Source organism: Pan troglodytes, chromosome 3 (assembly GCF_028858775.2).
Source record: "Pan troglodytes isolate AG18354 chromosome 3, NHGRI_mPanTro3-v2.0_pri, whole genome shotgun sequence".
NCBI lineage: Eukaryota > Metazoa > Chordata > Mammalia > Primates > Hominidae > Pan > Pan troglodytes.
The window spans coordinates 61,388,572-61,414,988 of NC_072401.2; the positions used below are offsets into that span (position 1 = coordinate 61,388,572).

Consider the following 26,417-nt stretch of genomic DNA (forward strand, 5'->3'; position numbering starts at 1 on the left):
ACTAAGAAAGAGTGACTGAAGGAAAAGGTGTGCAGGGAGCAGAAAAGTGGAGGGGGGTCTTGGGGTTTGGAGACTTGTCCATTGATTCCCACAACAGAGACTTGGGAGGATTGGGTGGGTCCTGAAAATTTAGGTAAAGCAGAGTAGGTTGCCCCAATATTAATTAAAAAAAAAAATACTGGCCTATCTGCCAACATCAAGGTTATCCTTGGCTCAGACGAAGCAATGGTAGTTGCCGGGGCATCTGTTCCAGGGCACTGTCAGTCTTCAGCGGCAAGGCTGATGAGATCCTAGTAGGAGGTTTTGGCCGGCTGGGGCAGGGATGGGGGTGGTCCTTGCTGGGGCACCTCACAGTCTGACTTCCAGTGGGGTCCTCCGCAGAGAGGGCACAGCCTGGTGGGCTTACCTGGGTTTGGGCATTGCCTGGACCAGTGGCCTTCATTGCCACACTTGAAACAGGTGCCAGGGGGAGGTGGATTGCTAGGAGGCATCTGTGTGGAGCTGCAGCCTGTGGGCCTGCAGGGCCCCTGATGGTGGAGGCAAGCATTTGAAACTCTGTCTTTTTTTTTTTTTCTTTTACTTTCCTCGTTACAACTGTTAAAGACTTTGAAGGCTAAATTAAGAAGGTGTCATTGTGGGGTTTCAGGGCCATTGTCAAGCTTCTGAATCTTGCGCCAAATATCAGGGGTAGATTGGATGAGGAACCAAAGGTTTAAAATAGTGATTCCTTCTGGGTTGGCTGGGTCTAGGTTGGTATATTTTCTCATGGCTTCAGTTAAACAAGAGAGAAAAAAGGCTGGGTTTCTGTCAGGACCTTGGGTGATTTCTGAAAGGTTTTTATAGTTTACCACTTTATGGGCACGCTTTTTGAGTCCTGCAAGGAGATACACAATCATGTGGTCTTGATGGCAGTGTCCAGAGGCCCTGTCTTGATAATCCTGGTGGGGCTCCTGGTTGGGGACTGCCTCCGTGACAGTAGGCTGGGCAGGAGCTTGATGATGAATTGTATTAGCATGCTCCTGATCCAGGGTCCAAATATGGTCCCTGTCTTCTGGGGTGAGGGTGGAAGAGAGGATAAGTAGAGGGTGACGGTGGAAGACAGGATAAGTAGAGGTCATACCAGGTTAGTGCATAAGACTGGGTAAGGTACTGAAACTCCCTGATATAAGAGATAGGGTCTTCTGGAAATGAACTGAGTCTTGTTAGTTTGAGAGATCAGTGAAGGAGAAGGGAACATGAACTCTAACAATACCTTCAGTTCCTGCTACTTCCTGAAGGGGGCATTCTAGACAGGCAGTGGAGGATACATAGGGGTGTAAGGTGGCTTGATGGGTTTATAGGCTTCAGGAGAGGGCAGTGAGGAAGGAGACTGAGTACAGGCAATGCTAGAGTTTTCCTGAGGAGAGGACGGTGTAGAAAAAGAAGTGGGTACTTTTGGAGGTGATGCCAGCTGGGAAGATGGTGGCTGGGAAGATGGTGACTGCGAAGACAATGAGAAAGCTTGGGGAGTTAAAGAAGATGGTTGAGACGTGGGGGTAGGGGCTGGGAGGGGTGGACAGCAGTCTGCTGGATCCAACAAGGAAAAAGAGGTAGGGTCGGGAGGAGAAAGGTTATGAGGGCGGTGAGAATGAAGGATTTGAACAGGTAAGGAAGAATTGCAGAAGTCAGGTTGTAATCTGAGTGCAAAAAGGCCTGGAACAAGGAATTTCTCCCCATTTTTCCAGTCATCGGCAATAATTGCTTTAGCCAGTTAAAATTGTAAAGTCGAGTGTTTCATTTGCTGGCCATTTGGACCCGTTATCTAATTCATACTGCGGCCAGGTTTTATTGTATAAAAAAGACAAGGCGCTTAGGGTGGGTATCTTGCCTGAGGCCTAAGGTTTGCCGATTTTTTATGAGGCAGTCTGGAGGGCTGTTTTTTGGAATGGAGGATGGGGAGTTTTCCATATCAAAGGGTAGGCTCTGGAGAACAGGGAAAAAGAAGACTGTCCTGGACAGCTGGAGGAAGACAATAAAAGGAGCTATTATCACCTCTGCCTTTTTGGTTCCTGGAACGGGATCAAATGGCTTAGAGGCGTCCCCCTAAGACCAGATGATCAGGGAGTGCCTGGCACATACTGGAGCCTTCTTGGATCAGTGTTGGATTTTGGGACAGGAGAAACCAAGAGAGGTCATGCAGATTTTCCCCTGTTAACTGGGCTCCCAGGGAAACCTAACAGTAGGCGAGATCAGTGACCAATGTGCATGTGAAGGAAGAGAAAGACCTTCTCATATTATTTTATATTGTTTTTCACTCAGTACCTGTTTTAAGAAAAAACAACAAGGAAGTAAAACCAAAGACAGGCAGCCCAAACGCCAGGCCTGAAACTATGCCTGGGCCTGCCTGGCCTAAACTTAGTAGTTAAAACTCAACTCATAACTTAGAAACCAATGTTATTCGTAGATTCCAGACATGTATAGAAGAACATTGTGAAACTCCCTGCCCTGTTCTGTTTCTCTCTGACCACCAGTGCATGCAGCCCCTGTCACATACCCACTGCTTGCTCAAATCAATCACGACCCTTTCATGTGAAATCTTTAGTGTAGTGAGCCCTTAAAAAGGACAGAAATTGTGCACTCGGGGAGCTCAGATTTTAAGGCAGTATCTTGCCGATGCTCCCAGATGAATAAAGCCCTTCCTTCTACAACTCGATGTCTGAGAGGTTTTGTCTGTGGCTCGTCCTGCTACATTTCTTGGCTCCCTGACCCAGAAGCAAGGTGACCGATGGAAGGCTGAGGCAGCCCCTTAGGTGGCTTAAGCCTGCCCTGTGGAGCATCCCTGTGGGGGAGTCCGGCCAGCCTGAGTGACGAGATCCAAAGAGCGCTCCTGGGTAGGAAATTGCCCCAGTGGAACACCTCACCAGATCAACACGTAGCAGGCCCCTGTGGAGGATTAACACAGTGGCTGAACACTGGGAAGGAACCGGCACTTGGAGTCCGGACATCTGGAACTTGGTAAGACTAGTCTTTTGAACTTGCCCCACTCCACCTGAGTAGAAGCATGGCCTGGTCACCCATGGTGTGCCTGTGTTGGCACCTTTGTTCTGGTTTTGACTTGGCTTGACTTGGTAGGACTAGTTTTTTTAACTTGCCCCACTCCATCTGAGTGGAAGTGTGGCCTGATCACCCCACGGTGTGCTTGTATTAGCACTTTTGATCTGGTTTTGACTTGACTTGAATTGCTGGATACTTTGGTTTTGGTTTTTGACCTGGCTTGGATTTCTGGATACTCTGATTTTGGTTTTGATTTTGGTTTGGTGTAAACTGAAATGTTTGTGTGTGCCCTTTTACCCGTTCTTTGTTTTGTGGTGTGTGTGTGCTGTGAGCATGGTGTTTTGTCTCAAAAAAAATAGGTCAGGCACAAAGTAAGCCCACTGCACTGGGAACTATGTTAATGAATTTCAAGAAAGGATTTAATAGAGACTATGGAGTCACTATGACTCCAGGAAAACTTAGAACTTCGTGTGAAATAGACTGGCCAGCATTAGAGGTAAGTTAGCCATCAGAAGGAAGCCTAGATAGGTCTTTAGTTTCTAAGGTATGGCACAAGGTAACCTGTAAGCCAAGGCACCCAGACTAGGTTTTGTACATAGACAGTTACAGCTGGTTTTAGACCCCTTCCCCCAACCCCCCCTCACGATAGTTAAGAGAACAGCAGCATAAGCAGCTGGCAGAGGCAAGAAAAGACCAGCAGAGAAAAAAAAAAAAAAGGCCATCTATACCAATTCTAAGTAAATTTAGACTAAACAAGGTCTTATTAATAGCAAAGGATAATTGAAATTTCAAACTTACAAGGTTTTCAACAAAAGCGAAGTTTGCTAAAAGTTGACAGTGTAACACATATTATGGTAACTTCTAATCTTGTGGCCTTAGACAGTCTAGTCCAAAGACATAAAGAAAGTTCACTTTTAAAAAAAAAGGAATGATTATCTTCAAAATAAAAGGGGGGGAGGAGGTAAAATGTATGTAAAAAGAGTGTTATATGGTAAATTCTTGTCCTGAAATAAATTAACTTGTTGTTTAAAGAGAAGAAAAAAATGTTTGTAATAAGTCAGAAAGTTGAGACATGTTGAAAAATTGTTGGCGAAAGTCGTGAAAAAAAGTTATAAAAAATTTTATGCAAAAAATGTTGCATAATTTAAAAGTAATAAGGCCTCCTGAGTGCTATTGAAGAAACAGTTTATGTGCAGGTGTATAAAAAAGTAAAATATAACTTTAATGAGAAGATTATAAGGAGGCATAAGAATGTGGATTTTTACCTACATTAAAAAGTCAAAAAAGAATTATTGTTTGAAAAGTTCAAGCAAGTTTTAAAATGTTAATTTAAAGAAAATTCTGTGTGTAAACTTATCAGCTAAAGTTAAAAAAGTATCATCCAGTTTTTCTGTGAACTAGACGTGAAAGTAAAAATGCAACAGGTTTTTTCCTTAAAGCATCAACCTGCTCTTTAACAAAAATTGTAAAAGGTTAAACAGAGTCTATAAAATCTTACCTTATGGTCAACTATGAAAAATTGGATAAATATGTCTACAAGGTTTTATTAAAATTAAGTTTAATATTAATAACACACTAATATAAAAGTAAAATTTAGCTTATCTGGTATAAAAATCATACAAGAAACATTATTAAATATAAAATGATGTTTAGCTTTCTTTGGTCTAAAAACTAATAAAAATTAGTGCTAATGGAAATATTCATTTTACTAGAGGATCATAAAAGTTAAAGACTTAAAACAAACTTTAGCAATTAAGACAGTATATCAAGCTACAAATGCCTGGTTGAAATGGATCAAATATTCCATCTACACATTAAACAAAAGCAATTGTTATGCTTGTGCACATGGCAGGCCAGAGGCCCTAATTGTCCCCTTCCCACTACGGTGGTCCTCCAGTTCACCAGGCATGGGCCGGATGGTAATTCTTTTCCAGGATTCTACAGCCTGGAGTAATAAGTCATGCCAAGCTCCCTCTGCTATATACTGAAGTCCCTGCCAGTCAGCCCCCGAGGGCCATCCAGCTTCTGTCTCTCAACACTAAGTTCACTTCCTGTCTCTCACGGCAGGGAGGAAACTTAGCATTCCTTGGAGACCTAAAAGGATGCAGTGAGCTTAAGAATTTTCAAGAGCTTATCAATCAGTCAGCCCTTGTTCATCCCCGAGCAGATGTGTGGTGGTATTGTGGTGGACCTTTACTAGGCACTCTGCCAAATAACTAGAGTGGCACTTGTGCTTTAGTCCATTTGGCTATCCCTTTCACCCTGGCATTTCATCAACCAGAGGAAGGAAAAAATAATAACACATCATAAAGTGAGAGGAGCCCCTTATAAGTCTTTCAACTCTCACATCTATTTAGATGCAATCGAAGCCCTGCAAGGAATACCAGATCAATTTAAAGCTTGAAATCAAATAGTTACAAGATTTAAGTCAATATTTTAGTAGATAACAGTCAATAAAAATGTAGATTAAATAAACTACATCTATTACAACCAACAGCAAAGAGCTTTTCATGAGTTAAAAAAAAAAAAAAAAAAAAAAAAACTCATGTCGGCTCCAGCCCTGAGGCTACCTGACCTGACAAAACTCTTCACACTCTATGTGTCAGAAAGAGAAAAAAAATGGCAGTTGGAGTTTTAACCCAGACTGGAGGTCCCTGGCCAAGGCCAATAGCCTGTCTCTCAAAACAACTAGACAGGGTTTCCAAAGGCTGGCCCCCATGTCCAAGGGCCCTGGCAGCAACAGCCCTGTTAACACAAGAAGCAAATAAGCTAACTCTTAGGAAAAACCTAAATGTAAAATCTCCCCATGCTGTGGTAATTTTAATAAATACCAAAGGACATCATTAGCTAATAAATGATAGACTAACTAGATACCAAAGCTTGCTTTGTGAAAATCCCCACATAACCATTGAAGTTTGCAACACCCTAAGCTCACTATCTTACTCCTATTATCAGAGAGCCCAGTTAAACATAACTGTTTAGAGGTGCTGGACTTAGTTTATTCTAGTAGGCCCAACCTCCGAGACCACCCTTAAACATCAGTAGACTGGGAGCTGTATGGGGATGGGAGCAGCTTCACCAACCCCTGCAAAATGACTCTGAAGAAGACAACAAACACTGCTCCAGTCACACCCAGAAGCTGACTGGTCCACGCATGGCTGAAGCATGAGGAGACTCATTGCAGGACTCATTTTCCTCAGAATTTGGACTTGTACAGGAAGGACTTCAACTGACCTTCCTCAGACTAAGAACCGTTTCCAGTATATACATCAAGTCACTGAGGTGGAACAAAAGATTGCTACAGTCCTATTACTTTATAGTTATTATAAAAGAGCTAATTACTTTATGGTTATTATAAAAGAGCTAATTGCCTTCCATGATCACGCCCTCATAATCGTCTTTCTTATCGGCTTCCTGGTTCTATATGCCCTCTTTCTAACACTCACAACAAAACTGACTAACACTAATATCATGGACGCCCGAGGACTCTAAAAAAATTAAATAGCAACAAAAACAACAACAAATTGTTTGTATAATGCTATTCTATCCAAGGTATGTAGCCCAGGAAATAACCAACCTGATGTGTGTTATGAACAATTTTAAGCCTCCCATGATCACAGTTTTTAAAATAAAATTAAGGACTGCTCCTTTTCTATGTGACACAAGTAAGGTAATAGCTAGAACCAAAAAAAAAGAGAGCTCCTCAAAATGTAACCTTAAAATTTGACACTTGTGCCGCTATTAATAGTAAGCAGCATGAAACAGGATGCGATTCTCTAAATTAAAAAAGAAAGTTACACAGTAAAAAAATAAGTATATCTGTCAAAAATCATATTTATGTGAGATGTGTCAATACTGGTCTTGTGTCATTCAGACTACTTAAAAGGAAAATAAAAAAGATCGTGTTTGACTCCAAAAAGGAAAAGTCAGCCCCTCCTGCATGAATAGGAGCTACAACCTTTTAGAATTGATAATCACAAACCCCTCAGACCCAAAGTAAAATAAAAGAAAAATATGTATCATTAGACATAGATAAAAAGGGACTAGATCCTAGTGTAAGCGTCCTAATAAAAGGAGAGGTTCAAAAACGCTCTCCAGAACCAGTGTTTCAGACTTTCTATGATGAACTAAATGTGCCAGTACCTGAGATTCCAGGAAAAACTAAAAATTTCTTTTTGCAATTAGCCTAACACGTAGCCCAGTCTCTACAAGTCACCTCATATTACGTTTGTGGAGGAACCATAACAGTAGATCAATGGCCATAGGAAGCCCAAGAATTAGTTCCTACAGACCCATTTCCTGATGAATTCCCAGCCCAAAAGAATCACCCTGATCATCTCTAGGTTCTAAAAGTCTCAATTATTAGACAGTATTGCATAGCTAAAGAAGGAAAAGGATTCACTCATCCTGTAAGGCAGCTTAGCTGTCTTAGACAAAAGCTCTATAATAGTACCACAAAAACAGTCACATGGTGGAGTTCCAATTACACAGAAAGAAATCCATTCAGTAAATTTCCAAAGTTGCAGACTGTTTGGGCCCACCCAGAATTCCACCGGGACTGGACGGCCCCCACCGGATTATACTGGATATATGTGGACACAAAGCTTATGCTAAGCTGCCTGATCAGTAGACAGGTAGCTGTGTAATTCACACCATTAAGCCTTCTTTCTTCTTCCTGCCTATAAAAATGTGAACTTCTAGGCTTCCCAGTCTATGCTTCCTGGGAAAAAAAAAATGAAGCATAGCCATAGGAAAAGATGATAAATAGCCCCCTGAAAAAAATCATACAATACTATGGACCCGCCACTTAGGCACAAGATGGCTCTTGAGGATATTGGACCCCCATCTACATGCTCAACCGAATCATATGGTTACAAGCTGTTTTAGAAATTTTTACTAATAAAACCGGTCAAGCCTTGACTGTTCTTGCCCGGCAAGAGACTCAGATGAGAAATGCGATCTATCAAAATAGACTAGCTCTTGACTACTTGCTAGCAGCTGAAGGAGGAGTTTGTGAAAAATTTAACCTCACTAATTACTGTCTACACATAGATAATCAGGCAAGTTATTAAAGACATAGTTAAAAATATGACAAAACTGGCACATGTACCTGTGCAAGTGTAGCACGGATTCAACCCTGAAGCCATGTTTAAAAAGTGGTTCCCAGCACTAGAAAAATTTAAAACTCTTATAATAGGAGTTACAATAATTATAAAAACCTGCTTACTGCTCCCTTGTTTGCCACCTGTACTTCTTCAAATGATAAAAAGCTTCATCGCTACCTTAGTTCAACAAAATGTTTCAGCACAACTGTACTATATGAATCACTATCAGTCTACTCCACAAAAAGACATAAGTAACAAAAATGAGTGAGAACTCCCACTAATAAAAAGTGAGAGTCTCAAAAGGGGGGAATGAAGGAAGAGAAAGACCCTCTCAGATTATTTTATATTGTTTTATGCTCAGTACCTGTTTTAAGAAAAAACAACAAAGAAGTAAAACCAAAGACAGGCAGCCTGGCTCCAGGCCTGAAACCAGGCCTGGGCCTGCCTGACCTAAACCCAGTAGTTAAAAATCAACTCATAACTTAGAAACTGATGTTATTCATAGATTCCAGACATTGTACAGAAGAACACTGTAAAACCCCCTGCCCTGTTCTGTTTCTCTCTGACCAGCAGTGCATGCAGCCCCTGTCACATACCCGCTGCTTGCTTAAATCAATCACGACCATTTCATGTGAAATCTTTAGTGTTGTGAGCCCCTAAAAAGGACAAAAACTGTACACTTGAGGAGCTTGGATTTTAAGGCAGTAGCTTGCCAATGCTCCCAGCTGAATAAAGCCCTTCCTTCTACAACTTGGTGCCTGAGAAGTTTTGTCTGTGGCTCATCCTGCTACACATGCGCAGAGAGGCAACTGGAGGCTGAGGAGTTTCCTTTGTCTGGTTGCTGTGGCTTGCTCTCTGGGGTGGAGGGGTAGGTCCACAAGGGACACAGACCTGAGCCCCTCCCAGGTTTTGGCACCAGATATAAGGTTCTTGAATTGGTTTGATCCCTGAGAGCATGCCAACAGACAACACGAGGCAGTGTGGAGCAGCGTGCTGTTTTAATGAGTGCCTGGGTGCAGGTGGGCTGAGGCCTAAAATGGCATCAGCCCCAAGTGAGGATGGGACAGTGGTTTTATAGTTCTCTGTAAAGAGTAAGTGTCCCAATCTAACGTGACTGCTATGTAGTATCTGGATGGCCTCTTGATTTTCAAGAGCTCATGTCTCCAGCCAGGGTAGGTGTCTTCTGGCTGGCTCTCTTCCTGCTTCTGCTATCTTGCTGACACATGCTGCTGATGCAAGTAGCCTTGCATCTTGGGACTGGGCCTGAGGAGGGAAGAGTTACTCATCCCTTCAAGCTTTCAGGCCCCAGAAGAATCTTTGAACCCCCTGCTCCGCTGGCCACCCTCCTAAAGGATCACTGTGGTGCCAGGCAGGAATGAGCCGCTTGGGTATCCAGAGAGCTCCCAGTACCTTTCTGCTACTTCCTCTACCCCTATATTTTGCTTGGCTTGGTTCTCTAATTTGACTCAGCTTCACATAAAGTCAGGAACTTCTCCTGCAAACAGAACTTCAGCTTCTCCAGTGGGGATGTGTATTCTGGAGAGGGGGATCACCCTTTCCCAATTCCATTGTTGGGGCACTCACAGTGTTTGGGATGTCTCCCAGGTCCTGCAGGAGCAGTACGCTTCCTGCAGAGGGTGTGTGGGTCGTCTCAGAATTGCTGGTCTGTTCTTGCAGTTGATCTGCAGCTAAAATTCACAATGCAAGCCTCTGCATGCTGCTCTGTCTGGAGCTGAAATCTAGTCCTGCATCCCATCTGCCATGATCACTGGAAAACCCTCATTTATTTTTTAAAAGGTCCAGAAAATGCTAATCTATGGAGATAGAAATTAGATTAGTGGTTGCCTAGGGCAGGATGGATGCAAAATTTCAGAGTAGGGGGTTAGAGGCTATTGTATAGAATCTTTTGGAGATAATACTGATTATTGTAGTGGATGTAAAATTCTGTGAATATACTAGGAAACATTGAACTGTACACACTAGTTGGTGAATCATATGGTATATGAATTATATGTCAACAAAGTTTTAGAAGACATTCCTTGCACCATTATATTAAAAAATGCTGTTTGAGTTGTATAATTACTTCTTCTCTCTATGTCAAAGGCACCGAACAGGCAGGAGCCTCTCACCTGCCACTGTTCTTAACAGTATTATAAAATAATTACATAAGACAAGTTACTTACATATTCTAGGTCATAAAAATTATTGCTTGACTAGAGTAATTGTAAACATAAAAGAACACCAAACACACTAAAATAAATATGAGGTCATCAATCTTTTGTTGGTCTCCTTGGCATGCACCTATTCAGACTGTTAATATTATGTATTTACTTCGAATTTTAGCAGTTATATTTTAACTTTATTGATTTTTCCTCAGATATAAGTATGAGAAATGACAGAAAGAAACAACAACTGGAAAAGAAGCATTGCATAAGACCAGGATGTCTCTGAAATGGATGTCAGTCTTTCTACTGATGCAGCTCAATTGTTACTTTAGCTCTGGGAGTTGTGGAAAGGTGCTGGTGTGGCCCACAGAATACAGCCATTGGATAAATATGAAGACAATCCTGGAAGAGCTTGTTCAGAGGGGTCATGAGGTGATTGTGTTGACATCTTCGGCTTCTATTCTTGTCAATGCCAGTAAATCATCTGCTATTAAATTAGAAGTTTATCCTACATCTTTAACTAAAAATGATTGGGAAGATTTTTTTATGAAAATGTTCGATAGATGGATATATAGTATTTCAAAAAATACATTTTGGTCATATTTCTCACAACTACAAGAATTGTGTTGGGAATATTCTGACTATAATATAAAGCTCTGTGAGGATGCAGTTTTGAACAAGAAACTTATGAGAAAACTACAAGAGTCAAAATTTGATGTCCTTCTGGCAGATGCCGTTAATCCCTGTGGTGAGCTGCTGGCTGAGCTACTTAACATACCCTTTCTGTACAGTCTTCGATTCTCTGTTGGCTATACAGTTGAGAAGAATGGTGGAGGATTTCTGTTCCCTCCTTCCTATGTACCTGTTGTTATGTCAGAATTAAGTGATCAAATGAATTTCATGGAGAGGATAAAAAATATGATATATATGCTTTATTTTGACTTTTGGTTTCAAGCATACGATCTGAAGAGGTGGGACCAGTTTTATAGTGAAGTTCTAGGTAAGTCGTGTGTCCAATTGGTGTTTATTAAGTTCTAATTTTCCTGTGCCTTTGAAGGTGGGCTTATATAAATATAATGTCAGAAGATAGTGTTTTTATGGGAAATCATGAATTGCAAATGTAAGATGATCTATCAGTCTCAAAAATATAGAATGTTGACCTTATAGAATCAGTTAGAACCCTGGTGCCATCACTACTACAGGACACCCAGAGAGTCATAAACCTTCAATGTAAAACACTGATGATTTCTTTAAACCATCACATATCATTTTGCTATACATTGTTTCATGTTTAAAAAAGTCAATAGATACTTCAAGAAACATCTTCATGAAGGCAGACATACAAATTTTATATTTACACATATTTCTAAAAATATTATCAATGCAGGATTGAGGAATTTGTTTCTCTTTGAATACCTCAGTTTCCTCATTTAGAAATTAAATTTTGTTTTTCATATAAGAAGAAGGATTCCTTCACAGTTGAGAAATATAGTGGCTCTACTCCAGAAACAGAAGCCTAAAACTTGAGATTTCTAACATTTATACATTCCTTCAATAACAACTTCACAATTATTTCCTTCAAAAACTGAAATCTTGTTGAAAGTGAACATCTAAGTTTTAATCTATATTTTATTAAACTGCATCTCTCCATCAAAGAAAATAGGGGCCAAAATAAGGGAGAGCACATATCTCTATGTCAATAAATTCTGAAAAATTTTTAATTCTCATTTGTAAATATATTTATTTTAAAAATCTAATTATATTAAGATCTTAAGATGAAAAAAAAAATCTTAAGATGAACCAAGACAGTAGTAGGTATAAAGATTTCAGTGTTACTCTCAAAAAACTCATGGTTTCCTTGGAGAACCAAGGATCAAGGGACTAGCTTAATAAATGGTAGAAACTAGAGTACTTCCTGGAAAGCTGTTTTCATGGGTAAGGTAAGATGAATTAATTGTGGAACTGAAAGAGTTGTTTAAATATATATTTGTTACTATTGCAGCTTCAGAGAGAAGACAAATGTGTATTTAAGTTCATAATGGCTACATTAGTCCATTCTCACACTGCTATAAAGAAATACCTGAGACTGGGTAATTTATAAAGAAAAGAAGTTTAATAGACTCATGATTCCACATGGCTGGGATGCCTCAAGAAACTTAAAATCATGGTGAAAGGCTAAGGGGAAGCAAGCTTGGATCTTCTCACTTAGCGGCAGGAGAGAGAAGTGCAAGCAGGGGAAATGCCAGACACTTATAAAACTGTCAGATCCCATGAGAACTCACTCAATATCATGAGAACAGCATGGAGGAATCCAGCCCATGATCCAATCACCTGCCACTGGGTCCCTCCCTCGACACATGCAGATTATGGGGATTATAATTCAAGATGAGAGGAGATTTGGGTGGGGACAGTCAAACCATATTAGTGACTTATTTTAATAATTATTTATGATTGTGAATATACTGATGTTACATTAAAAATGTGATTTCTTCTTACAGCTCTCTGAACACTTGGCCTTCCTTATATATACATATGAGCAACATATGCAATACATAAAAATTAAATGACTATATAAATGTATTTATATATTATATAAATGTATTTAATATAATGTATTTATATATTATATAAATGTATTTAATATAATGTATTTATATATTATATAAATGTATTTAATATAATGTATTTATATATTATATAAATGTATTTAATATAATGTATTTATATATTATATAAATGTATTTAATATAATGTATTTATATATTATATAAATGTATTTAATATAATGTATTTAATATAATGTATTTACATTGTATTAAATTATTTTATTAAATAATTTAAATATTAAATTAAAACTATTAAATATTGAATATTAAATTAAATATTAAATATTGTTTAATTTTATTAACTTTATTAATATTTTATTAATAAAATAAAATTGATAAAATTTATTAATAAAAGAAAATTAATGAAATTTTATTAATATTAAATATTAAATTTTATTAAGTATTAAATATTAAATACTATTAAATTAAAATATATTAATGTATATTAAATACATTAATTTAATATAATGTATTTAATATAATTTAATATACATTAATTTAATATAATGTATTTAATATAATGTATTATATTATATAAATATATTTATATATATTATCAATGCGCAGACATTTTATATATTTTTAGGTATGTTATTCCAAGTCCTTTCAGGAAAATACCTGCATATTCAATATTAAAATAACAATTCTCATGTTAGCTACCTTTTGTTTTGTTTTGTTTTTTTCCATCAGGAAGACCCACTACATTATTTGAGACAATGGGGAAAGCTGAAATGTGGCTCATTCGAACCTATTGGGATTTTGAATTTCCTCGCCCATTCTTACCAAATGTTGATTTTGTTGGAGGACTTCACTGTAAATCAGCCAAACCCTTGCCTAAGGTGAACATATTCTTGTTTCATGTGTTTGCTTGACATTTTCAGAAGGAATGGCTGGATATGTTTCTTTCAGAGTGTTTAACTCAGAGTGAGGGGAATATGGGAGGTCAAAAAAAAGGACTTGCCGTTAGAAAATCATATATTTCTATACTATCACAAGTATGTGAATGTTATTATCATTAAAGACTAAACAGGATTACTAGGGAGATTTTGAAAACAGGGTTGGTTAAAGTAAGGCCTTCATTGTGCAACCCAAAAGATAGTATGATTCATTTCTTCAAAAAATATTTGTAGAGTGATTAATACAAACCACAGGTAAGTGCTGGATTTTCAGAGAATAAAGGTAGCACAGTTTCTGCTCCCTCATGCCTTACATTGTACTTTGAAAGATAGAATAAAAACAAGTGAAAAAGAAAAGTCTAAAAAGTGTTATAAGGAAAGACCACAATGATAAAGAAATATGCAGAAGAGATCCCAAACTCATTGACAATTAAAGTGAGTACTCAATAATGCAGAGATAGGTGAAACGATGAGGGGTCGAGAAAGACCCAAAAAGAAAACCAGAGGCCGGTCAAGGTGGCTCACACCTATAATCCCTGAATTTTGGGAGGCAGAGAAGGGACGATTGCTTGGGCTCAGGAGTTTGAGACCAGCCTGGGCAACATGGTAAAACCTCATCTCTAACAAAAATAAAAATAATAGCCAGGGATGCTGTTGTGTGCCTGTAGTCTCATAGTCCCAGCTACTTAAGAGGCTGAGGCAGGAGGCTTGCTTGAGTCTGGGGGCAGAGGCTGCAGTGAGCTGAGACCACACCACTGAACTCTAGCCTGTGCGACGGAGCGAGACTCTGTCTCAAAAACAAACAAATAAACAAAAAAAAAAAGTAAAGGCTTGCATTAAGGCAGAATAGTAGAAAAGCAGTAAGGGCAGTTCCCAGGACTCCAAATTTAGTTTACAGGAAAAGGTTGACTAAAAGTCAATGATGGGCCGGGCGCGGTGGCTTACACCTGTAATCCCAGCACTTTGGGAGGCCGAGGCAGGCGGATCGCCTGAGGTCAGGAGTTTGAGACCAGACTGGCCAGCATGGTGAAACCCCGTCTCTACTAAAAATACAAAAATTAGTCAGTCATGTTGGCAGGCGCCTGTAATAGCAGCTACTCGGGAAGCTGAGGCAGGAGAATCGCTTGAACCCAGGAGGCAGAGGTTGCAGAGAGCCGAGATCACGCTATTGCACAACAGCCTGGGCAACAGAGTGAGACTCTGTCTCAAAAAAAAAAAAAAAAAAAATATATATATATATATATATAGAATTTGATATACCCATTAAGGACAATGGAGAGCTACTGAAAAGAGTTAAGAAATGAAGAGATATAATCAGATTTCCTTTCAAAAAAATCCCAATGTTCTCAATGTATAATATTACAGAAGGGCAACTTTGTACAATGTAAAGAATATTTAGGAACTTTTACATGAGTTTAGGCAATCATGACTAATTTTACAATAATAATCACAACTTCATATTGTGTTGTGTGGAAAAAAGTAGTTACCACAGAAAAAACACTTAAGTTGTCTCTGACACATAGCCAGTGATCCAAAAATATTGTTGATATTATGATTATTATTTTAGTCATTATTTCTAATATTTTAAATTAGCTAACATGTGCCAGCCATTTAAGATATCAGTCTTCATTTAATAATGATTGATTTTCTTAGCAAAATCCTAGAGAACAGATACTCTGTGTGCTTGTTTAAATATAAATGTTTAAGTTTGGGCAGTCAGTTGAACAAGCTGGAAAGCTAAAGTTGTATTGCAAAGGTGGAGGCACTTCATTAATATTCTAGCTTAAAAGGTAATTCTGTGTACTCTTATCTTATTCTCAAAAAAAAATCCTCACTCACATTAAAAGAAAGTGATAGTTCCAGTAGCAAGGGGAAGAGAGTAGGAGAATAAGGAGGACAAGGAATAAATGACTAGTAGTACAATAGTGATTATTACTAATACTACCATGATCTCAGCTCACTGCAACCTCCACCCACCAGGTTCAAGTGATTCTGATTCTCCTGCCTCAGACTCCCAAGTAGCTGGGATTACAGGCACCCACCAACACATCCGGATAATTTTTGTATTTTTAGTAGAGACAGAGTTTCGCCATGTTGGCCAGGCTGATCTCGAACTCCTGACCTCAGGTGATCCACTTGCCTCAACCTCCCAAAGTGCTGCGATTACAAGTGTGAGCCTCCGTCCCCGGCACTGGCTGTTGTTGTTAACCTGCAAAAGGTAGACTTGAATCTAAGTAAATAATTGTGAAACTTATTCTCTAATTCTTTTGTACACAAAATAATTGTTGCCACAAATTTGCTTGCTTTTCCATTATGTATTAGATTCTCAGATAATGTTTGTATATTTCAAAAGAATAAGACTCTTGCCAAAAAGTATCAAGTGTTTGAAAACTGCATATAGTTATTGCCTTTATAATATACTCACATGAAACTGTACAGAGAATAAATCATGATGGTAAGATTCAATATTAGTAGCAAATATTCGTTAAAAAACTCTGGAAATAATTCAAATATCTTACATTAAGAAATGGTTAAAAACTTATACAATGCGCATACCAAGCCATTACAATCCATTTTTTCAAAACAATGTTTAATTACACTGTCAGCCGTAGTACAGGTGTAGTTGGAAACTAAGGAACAGAATGATGAGTAGAACAAGATCACAATTTTTTTGTAGGATAAAAAGGCATATACAATGAGAAAAAATTTTCTAAATAAACATCACATATGTACATTGAGTTATATAAATAGAATTAAAACCATAATGAAATGGTACACATTTTAAATTGAGATAGAGATATGGGAAAAATGATTTTTTTCCTAAATTTTCATACTTTTACAAGACTACTTACATTGATCTTCTATTACCATTACTTTCATAAAGACGTCACAGAATGAGATCAGTGCTGATCTGTCTATAAACAGACGTTTTTTTACTTCAATACTTGGTGGATGAAGAAGACTTTTGTCAGTGAATGAGACAAAACATTAAACCGAAGTTACATTAAATGTGGCTACAGGCAACTGCAATTACACTGAGTTCCTGGATGCCTCATGAATTATCTCTAATAGCCATACACTGAATCTCCAATTAAAACTGATGTCAGACCAGGCACAGTGGCTCAAGCCTGTAATCCCAGCACTTTGGGAGGCCGAGGCAGGTGGATCACGAGGTCAGGAGGTCAAGACCAGTCTGGGCAAGATGGTGAAACCTGTCTCTACTAAAAACAGAAAAATTAGCCAGGTGTGGTGGCAGGTGCCTGTAATCCCAGCTACTCAGGAGGCTGAGGCAGGAGAATCGCTTGAACCTGGGAGGCAGAGGTCGCAATGAGCCAAGATTGCATCATTGCACTCCAGCCTAGGTGACAGAGCAAGACTCCATCTCAAAAATAAATAAATAAATAAAATAAAATAAAATAAAAAGATGTCATAAATTTAAATTATATTTTTGAAAAATACCAATATATGGTCTGAATTGACATATTTTAGAATTTCCTTTTTTATTTGTAAACAGTTTTATAAAGAAATTTCCCCCAATGATTAGGACCAGAAAGTATATTTGTTATGATAGAAGGGGTTGGTCATTATTTTACTGAGAAAAAAAGAATTTAGAATAAAAGGGACAATAGCAACAAAAAGATGAGTATACAATTTTGATATGATATCCGGGAAACTTATGAGTCTACATTTCTTTTCCTCTTTCTCTCTTTCTTTTTTTTTTTTTTTTTTTTTTTTTGGTGTGAGAATACATTGATGTGGCATTAGAGAATGGATTTAAGTTTAAAAACAGGAACACATCAGGAAACACAAGTCAGAATAATTCTCATTCATTTCGAAGCAAACACATATTCACCAGGAGCTTCATATAGTGTGAGGGAGCTACTCTAGGGGGTGAGCAGATCTCCACTGGAGAAAGGCTTGGTGACCTCTCCCACTGTGGTTCAAGTGCCCCCTGTGAGACACAGCAAAGTGATGATGAGGGTCCCTCACGGTAAGTTATAAATAGCACATCAATTTCACAGTGTGATTTCAGGACAAAAGGTATCATAGTCATACCTAAACAATGATCTGAGAAATAAGATCACTTAATTATGTAACTAAATAGTATATAATACTGTATTATAAATGGAATTCTCAGAACTATTTCCCAGAAATTCCAAGCCCCAATTCCAGACTGCTGAACGTCAATGATTCTTATACTTCAGCTTTTAAGGTGTTTTTTGGGGTGGGGGTGTCACGGGAAGTGAGGGGTAGTGGGGTAAGACTAGGAAACTCTAAGTGAAATATAAAGGGTTAGAGAGCTAAAGAAGCTAAATAAATGTAGATATAAAATCATTCTAATTGTAACTAACTTTTCCTCATTGCTCATAGTCATGTAATGGCTCCAATGACTCCTAACTAAAAGAACTGAATAGAAAAAAATAAAATAAAATGACCCCAAATAAACACAAGAGATTTAGTAGAACTACAAAAAAAAAAAAAAAAATAGAATTAAAGCCAAGTAAAGCTACCTTCCAATAACCTATGTTAGTAATTATAATATTATAAATAAAGTGTCTGGGTGTAACATTTTCTAGCATTATCTCCTCCTACTGCAGTGTCATAGCTTTGTTTCATTTCTTCCTTACACACACATACATACATGCATATGCACACATATTTACACACATTTGCATGAAAGATCCCACATATATTATATTACACATCTCCTTTCAAAGAAACTGAATGATTAGGTCAGTTTAAAAAAATTACTCCAATAGCTTCTGACTTTCTCATCTTAGATTTTTGTAACAATCCTGTCAATAGTGTTTTCTGTGCTGTTGCTCTTTTTTCTGATAGAACAAATTCTTTCTTCACAGGAAATGGAAGAGTTTGTGCAGAGCTCTGGAGAAAATGGTATTGTGGTGTTTTCTCTGGGGTCGATGATCAGTAACACGTCAGAAGAAAGTGCCAACATGATTGCATCAGCCCTCGCCCAGATCCCACAAAAGGTTAGATAAAGTGCCTTAATTGTGGATGGCTACCAAATGAATCTGTTAAACTCTTCAAGAGTCCATTACAGAAATGTTCTGCCTGAAAATTTAACTGCTATGATAGTTCTAATTATCTCAGACATCTGTTCAAAACAAAAACATATATGGAAGATCTTAAAATCATAAGAGAGGAATTTTGGTTGATAATAACGTTGGCATTAATATTGTGATCAGAAGGAAATATATTTAAGAGGTGCTAGTGAAGTTTGGTATTATCATGGTATCGTAGCATGTACATAGAAATCACTAAATTCTGCCCTGTCATTTGCTCCTTTTGGTTTACAGGATTTTAGAAGGTACTGTATACACTGTAGATATTATCAGAAAGCAGTTAAATTTTAATAAGTTACTGTACTATCACAATAACAATAAGCAGGTATTGAAAAAACTTTGAAATGCATCATGCAGCTTCGTCTTACCAAGCAATCTGGCTGTTTTTACTTCCCGTACATTGGAATAGGTCTATTTAATGTTCTGTTCAGGGTGCCATTCAAAGAAAGAATGTCCTAGTCTGACAAACCACTACTCTAGAGGTACCCACCTAGCCAATTAGATTTAGAGAAAAAGAAAAACTTGTCTGCTCTGCTGGCTTGGGTGCCGCTAATGTCTTAAGCAGAAAAATGTAATGGAAAGGATGGAGATAGAATCCTGCTTTTAGGGTAGACTATGTGCATTATTAAATGTGGCCCAACAAAGGCTATGCTCTAAGAATCAGATTAGTGCCTTCTCCAGATTGAGGAAGGAGCAGGAACTATAAATAAACATGGTAGGAACTTATTTTCTAATCTATAGAATATACCTACAATCTTTGTGTATTTTCAATTTACGTTTTAGTTTCTTATCTGACATAGCCCTCTCTGAATGATCGATGCAAGTTTTTGCTGAAAACACAGAGTTACTTTAACACTCCCATATCAAATACAAGGTCAACACTTGTAAATTCTACTCCAGTTTATAAAGATTGCTTGGGAATTCTAAAATCAGTACCTTAGTTTGGTACTAGACATGGTAATGACTGGCTATAGCTGACCATATATCAAGGCTGTCAATGCTAGGTAGTGCATCATCTAAGTGTGAAAGATCAGTTAAGCAAAATGCAGCAAAATACAATTTTCTACATTCTCAGCATCTGTATTGTTAATCATGAGTTGTCAATGGGCTCCTTTTTCCTACATTGTTAGCATTTACAAAAGTAGCAATAACTGATAATAGTCTGAATTTGTGTCAAACACTGCCACTTGAAATTTTTCCTGAAAGTAGCACTTGATAGTTAGCAAATGAAAAGAAATTACACATACTACATATGTAGCATTATTTCTCACCATATGTGCAGTTTAAATATTTAGTCTTTTGTAATCAATGATGTCAAATTCATAAAATAACTTATGACTAGTAGACAAGTGGATATAAGTAAACTCTTCTCATATCACTCAAAAATTAATAAATTTATATTAAATTTGGAAGGTTACAGCTAGTATAAAGTATATAAAATAAATATATAGGTTATTACTAATTTGCTACTTTTTTATTACTAGAATTAAGACTGCCTAACAATTCTTAAATATTTGAATATTTCATTGATAATCTTGTGAACCCCAAATATCTGATACAGGTCTCAGTACATTTAGAAAGTTTATTTTGCCAACTTGAAGCAGGGAAGAGGCATTCCTTTGAGTTTCTGATTAGGCTCTCCAAGGAGGCAATCAGATATGCATTTATCTCAGTGAGCAGAGGGGTGTCTTTGAATAGAATGGGAGGCAGTGATTTGCTTAGTGACTTTGGGGACCCCAGGTTTATTTTCATTTTACATTTTAAAAAAGTCTTTTGGAGAAAGCATTTTAGAAGAAAATGAGTCTCTGGTCTCAGGTTTTCATCTGATCTCGAATGGCAAGGATGGTTTATTCCTAAGCAGGTCCTGAGTTATTAGGAAAGTTCATTTTTAGCAGGTTCTGAAGTCTCATGTACTGTGAAGACAAAATAAAGGGAGGAAGGGACAAAAACAAAAACAAAAGAACAATCCTTTAAAATTAATATAGGCCACATTACTCTGAAGTCCATAAATCAGTAGGCAGGTATGAAAGTGGATTATGTATGTAAATTGGTTGCTGTTATTTTCTTCTGGAGTTTAAGTTGTCTAGCTTAATTTGTAGGGCTTTATGAAAGCATAGCTTAGTTTACAGTGACTCCAAATTAGGAAAAATTGTGGAAGGGGAGGAAAAAAAACCTGAAGACACTATTTTGAAGACATGTAGCCATGAAAAATTAGAATTCAGTCCAAATTGTAGACAGTAATAAAAATTGAAAAACATTAGGCAAGACTAGAATCTAACAACAGGTCTACTGTTATTTTTGAAACATAATTTTTCTGTCTTCAGTTTCCCAATTTTACTAAAGACAAACCATGGTACAACTGATTTGCTTTATTATACTTGGCCTGATTATTTGTATACAGAGGAGGAAGAATAATTTTTTATTTACATAGGCGTTTAAAGTGGCTTTAATGGAACTTTGTCTTATAGAAAGAATCTCAGATAGGACTTTTTTAAAGCTGAGGCAAGCCATAGATTTGTACCATCAAATACCTATGAGTTGGGTGAATTCCTCTCCTCTTGGGGTTCCAAAATAAACTTGGGGCTCCTGGGCCTGTCAGAAAGTTACATTCTTTGCTTAACACAGTTCAGGAACCCTGTACAGGGACCTTATAGATGAAGGTATGAGGCCAGTTTTCCCAAGGGGTTTTATTGGCTCCATAAGTTAAGTTTGATACCCTAAAGGAAAGCCCACCATTCCAGTGGAAGCCTTGATAAAATAACCAGTTTCTCCAATTGTGTTTTGTTAAAAATGAAAATAGATTCTTATTGCACTTATGCAAATAACTGTATTGACAAAAGTAAAAAATACTCACAAATAGTTTCCAAATTCTAAAAAATCAGGTAGAGGGAAACAAATATGTTCTAAATTTTTTTCACAGGAGTATACTAAATTGTGAAAAGCTGTTAATAGCTCAAAAAAAGAAAGATTCCTTCACTCTAAAAACAAAACAAAACAAAACAAAGGATCAGCAATGTTTTAAGCAAAGTCAAAATGATTATTTTAGTTTTCTGTTATTTCAGTCCATGTAGTTAATTCCTGTTCTGCTTGATATTCATGAACATTTTAGTTCTCCATGAGTCCTGAAAGTTTTTCTTCCATTCTAATGTCACAATCTCCAAAATTATCAAAAACTTTTTTTCAAGAGCACCTGTTAGAATTTTATGGCTGAGTATAAAATCGCCTTCTAAAGAGGACCAAAGTCAGACAACAATTGTCTGTGGATGACAAAAAGTTTTAGGGCAGCCTCAGTCAAAGACACAATGGACAAGGAAATTTGTTACCTCTGTGGCACACAATAACCTAACATAACAAATATAATTATTACTGATAATGTACACACTAAGTCATATCAGAATTATAGGAGTTTCCCATAATTTTGGAACACATGCCAATAACATATTTATATAAATACAGCTCAAAAAGACCAAACACCATTTCATATTTGACAATGTTCCCTGTATAATTTTTATACCAAATAAGCCAAATTATGTCATTTTTGGACTTTAGGGAAACTAATAAATTAAAGGATTACTTAGGTCAGAAAAAAACATAATTTTGGAAAACTTGTCAAATATCAAAGGATTAAAACGCTTGATATCACAGGTAAAATAAATCATTCATTTGACTAAAGTAGTAACTCAAGGATTTCAAAAAAAGGCAAAAATCTTCATTCTTTGAGAGAGGAGACTCAATCTGCCAAACAAAAAGCCCTAATAAAACTGCATGAAGCCAAATAAGTTTGTTTTTCAAAATTGTATGAACAATCTATAAAATTCTAATCTTGACCATAAGATATAACTTTCCTCAGCCTTTCATAACGTTTATAATCTTTATTAAGAAGTCAGTTTATGCTTCAAGAAAACCTTGTTAATCTGACACAGGGGCCCATATGTTGTTCTTGCATTAGTGTGTCTTTGACATTAATGATTAATTTATGCATAAACGGAACTTATTTTATCTCTTAGTATCAGTTCTTTCAATCTCACACACCCACCTCTTCTGTGATAGTCCCTGGACCTTGAGGAGTAGAATAGCTTTTAGAAAACACTGTTCGCATTATGCCACAACAAACAGAACTTGAGGAAAAAACTTACATGAGTTGAAAATGAGTTGAAGGAGAGTGTTACTATTTCACACCCTTTAAAAGGGGAGAGAAAACCAAAAACAGTGAGATGCAAGAAAAGTTAAACTTTGGGTTAAAAAAAAAAAAACAAATAATATTTTAAGAGTAAATCAATCCCTTAAGAAAATGTTATTGTTCTAACCAATCATTTAGTGCATAAGTGCTTTTTTTACATCAAGCCCAATCTGTAGAAACACCATTATAATTTCCCTTTAATTATAGACAACTTGATCATATAAAAGTTTTTTTAATCTTCTTATTGTGACTTACACAGATCATTCATGATATGTTTGGATTTTCTGGTTTGTCCTGAACATCCTTCTTTCTTACACAACTGATCATTTTATTCTAGGACTAAATTTACCACACAAGATTCTTTCTCATATAAAATTATTTCTCTTCAAGCTTTTTACCAAAAAAAAAAAAACTTTTTATTTTTATAACTTTCTTTACATCTCCCTTACTTCCTGGTTGCTTTTACGTTGTTTTATACATAACCTTTAAATAAGCTTTGAATTAGACAACACTTCTTCACCTTTTTAAAAAAGATGCACCTTTTTTTGGAAAGAATGTTTTCCTACAAATTTTTTTTGAAAAATACCCAAACAATGAAATATCTATTATTTAATTTAATATAACCTTAGATTCTAAATTATGAGTTTGTCTATAAGTATTTATCCCATTACATTTACCTAATTATTTAGTCATTTACGTAGAATATTTATGAAAAGTGTGATAGTCATCATTTAAAGTTATGGAATTGCCATTGCAAAATTATAACTGAGACAGTGAAAAAGATCTGACCTAACTCCATCTTGCTTTTAACCTCCAAGCTCTCCGTGTTTGTTTCTGGGTGTAGGCCAAACTAACTTAGGGAGGAACTTAGTTTATAGTTTAGCTTTGAAATAAAAATGATAACAGTCTTTTCCCAAAACAAAGCTTAATGCCTGTGGACTAGATTGCTTAAGGCCACAAGATGAGAAGTTATGATAATCTTACTTAATTCAAGGTGTAGCTATTTGCGTTAAACCAATATTAATGTCTTATTTATTAAAAATTACACAAGTGAAGATCATTCTGTTTTGGGCTTGGTTTACAGTTTTGTAACCCCTATGTCAAATTTTGACACCTTAAAGTATTTGGCAAGAATAAGTATGAAATTGCTTGATTAATAAATGCAAACAAAAATGTATGCTGGCAAGTCTTAATGCATTTCTAATATTATCATACGTTATCAATAATTGTTGTTATCTTATTTATAAAAGATTTTATTGAAGTTACATAAACTTGAAAAAGCATTTGACTAGTCTTTTTTTCTGGCAAAGTATTTAATTCAAGCACTTTTATTTTCTTAAGCCAATTAATTAGAGCTCTTTTATATATTTTCAGTAGTAAAACATTGTGTACAAAACACATAAATACATAGATGTAGTAAGCATGCCAACAGAAGTACATCTTACAGGTTTATAAAAACTCCTCTTTGCCATATTAGACTTTCAAATTCTTGATAACCTGTTTCAATAGGTAATCTGTATGAATACTTGATCACCATAGGCAGTTGTAAGCTAAATAATCTTACATTTGCATATTAAAAGAAACCATTCAGGTGAAAATCAAATAGCAAAATTTACATCATAATGTACACAGAGAAAAAATTTGGTGTGCTAGAAGGAAAATAAAATGGATTTAATTGCCGATTAAACATAAAATTATAGAAATTATAATGGCCTTCTAAATATATGCAAGCACTTACACACACACAAAAGATTATGTGTTTTTTACTTCAGAACTTTAGCTATGAGATAAAAAAAAAATCACCAGCTTGCAGACAAAAACCTGTTGAATCAAAACAGTGGTTTTTAACTTAATAGAAAAATAAAAGCAAATTTAAAGCAAGTATAAAAGAAACTTTTTAAGAAAGAGAGAACTTAGGAACTCTACAGTTTGCAGGACATTAGGGCTCTTAATGTGTATGTGCACAAAGACCGTATTTACCTTCATTTTACATAAACTCTGCCAAGTAGAGGTGTCATAAATCCAAACAGGCGATATCAGGGGATCATTCTTCTTGTTTTCTCATCATTCTTAGATTATTTGTTTCCCACTTTTTTTCCTAAAAGGAGGAACTGAGCTGTGGCCTAGGGTTTATGTGTGGTGAATCAATGTGTGCTGCTTGTGGGCAGTCTCCACAGTGTGTCACCACTGAGTTGTTTCCACCCTCTTACGTGTCTCAGTTTCTCTCTCCAGAGGTGTATGACCTCTGAGAGGGCTCAAAATGCTGGGTGATCTGCCCTCATATGTGTTTCCTGGACTAGCCTTTTTTTAAAAGTTAATTTTTCTTGGGGATTTCCCTGCAGGACCACTCCATGTCATAGGGGGTCAAACCCAAGACACTCCCACAAGGCCCCCAGTTGCTTAGGGGTGCCTTTTGCCTGGGAGGAGCAGAGCCCTTTCACTTTGGAGCTGAGAAAACTCAGTCTCTCATTTTCCTATGTAAACCACAGTTCAGTTTCTCACACAAATCCACACAGACAAGCCAAATGAGATTAATTTGGGGAATAAAAACAATAGAGGAGACCCTTTACAACACATCTCCAAACTAGAATTAGGATTCTTAAACAACAACTTCCTAGGAGGAAAAAAATAACAACAGTCAATACTACTTCCAGTAAACTGTACTCAGCCACCCTCTACTTTGTAACTCGTCTGCCATTACACACACCAAGGTAAAATCCTCTCACAGTACAAGGTAATCTGTGGTAATCTCAAAGCCAAAGAGATCAGGTCATTCAACATAGGAAAACAGAGCTTTGGACCTAAGAAAAAATCTGCCCACAACTCTTGAAACTCCACAAAGAAAACAGAGCACCCCCAAAGCAGTGAGTAGTGCCTTTGTTCTGAATTCTTTAAAAGAGTTCAAATCATTAGAAGCCTTCTCTAGATTTTTGATACTACAAATGGCAAAAGACAAAAGGAGGTATAGGGTGGAGGAAAAGTAAACAAAAGAACATTTGTTTTTTTAAAGACAGGAAGCAAACACAGAAACCAAGAGCATGGTTTTTAGGTTTTGTTTTGTTTTCTCTTTTGCATCTGTAAAGAATTTTCACCAAATTAGACAGGCTTTGTTACCCACAATTTGGAATTCTCACTCAGATATGATCAAGTCAGGTAAAGTTTGTCAAATCTGATGGGAGAAATACTGGAATGTACAAAAAAAATACTCCCAAAAATGTGATCATTAAGCACTGTGATGGTAAGGAGAAATTAAGTCCAGCTAGTTGTTAAACATCAACCAAGACAAAACCCCAATTCAGCTATTTACCTACGGATGGGTTTCAGGCTAAAACTGCCCTCTGTCGTCCT

At 36.8% G+C, this 26,417-nt stretch overlaps 1 protein-coding gene and 1 pseudogene across 1 annotated transcript in view; one reads left to right on the forward strand and one right to left on the reverse strand.

Annotated features, from left to right (window-relative positions):
• Positions 1-202: 202 nt before the first annotated feature.
• Positions 203-9,424, reverse strand: LOC129143880 (transcription factor NF-E4-like; annotated as a pseudogene).
• The window catches only part of LOC743607 (UDP-glucuronosyltransferase 2B17), a 40,976-nt gene continuing 15,808 nt past the window's right edge, over positions 1,250-26,417 (forward strand). The window contains exons 1-4 of the mRNA XM_016951630.4: positions 1,250-2,994; positions 10,516-11,303; positions 13,600-13,748; positions 18,665-18,796. Coding sequence (XP_016807119.2) covers positions 10,580-11,303; positions 13,600-13,748; positions 18,665-18,796 — 1,005 coding nt within the window. The 5' untranslated portion in view covers positions 1,250-2,994; positions 10,516-10,579. The remainder of the gene's footprint in view (positions 2,995-10,515; positions 11,304-13,599; positions 13,749-18,664; positions 18,797-26,417) is intronic.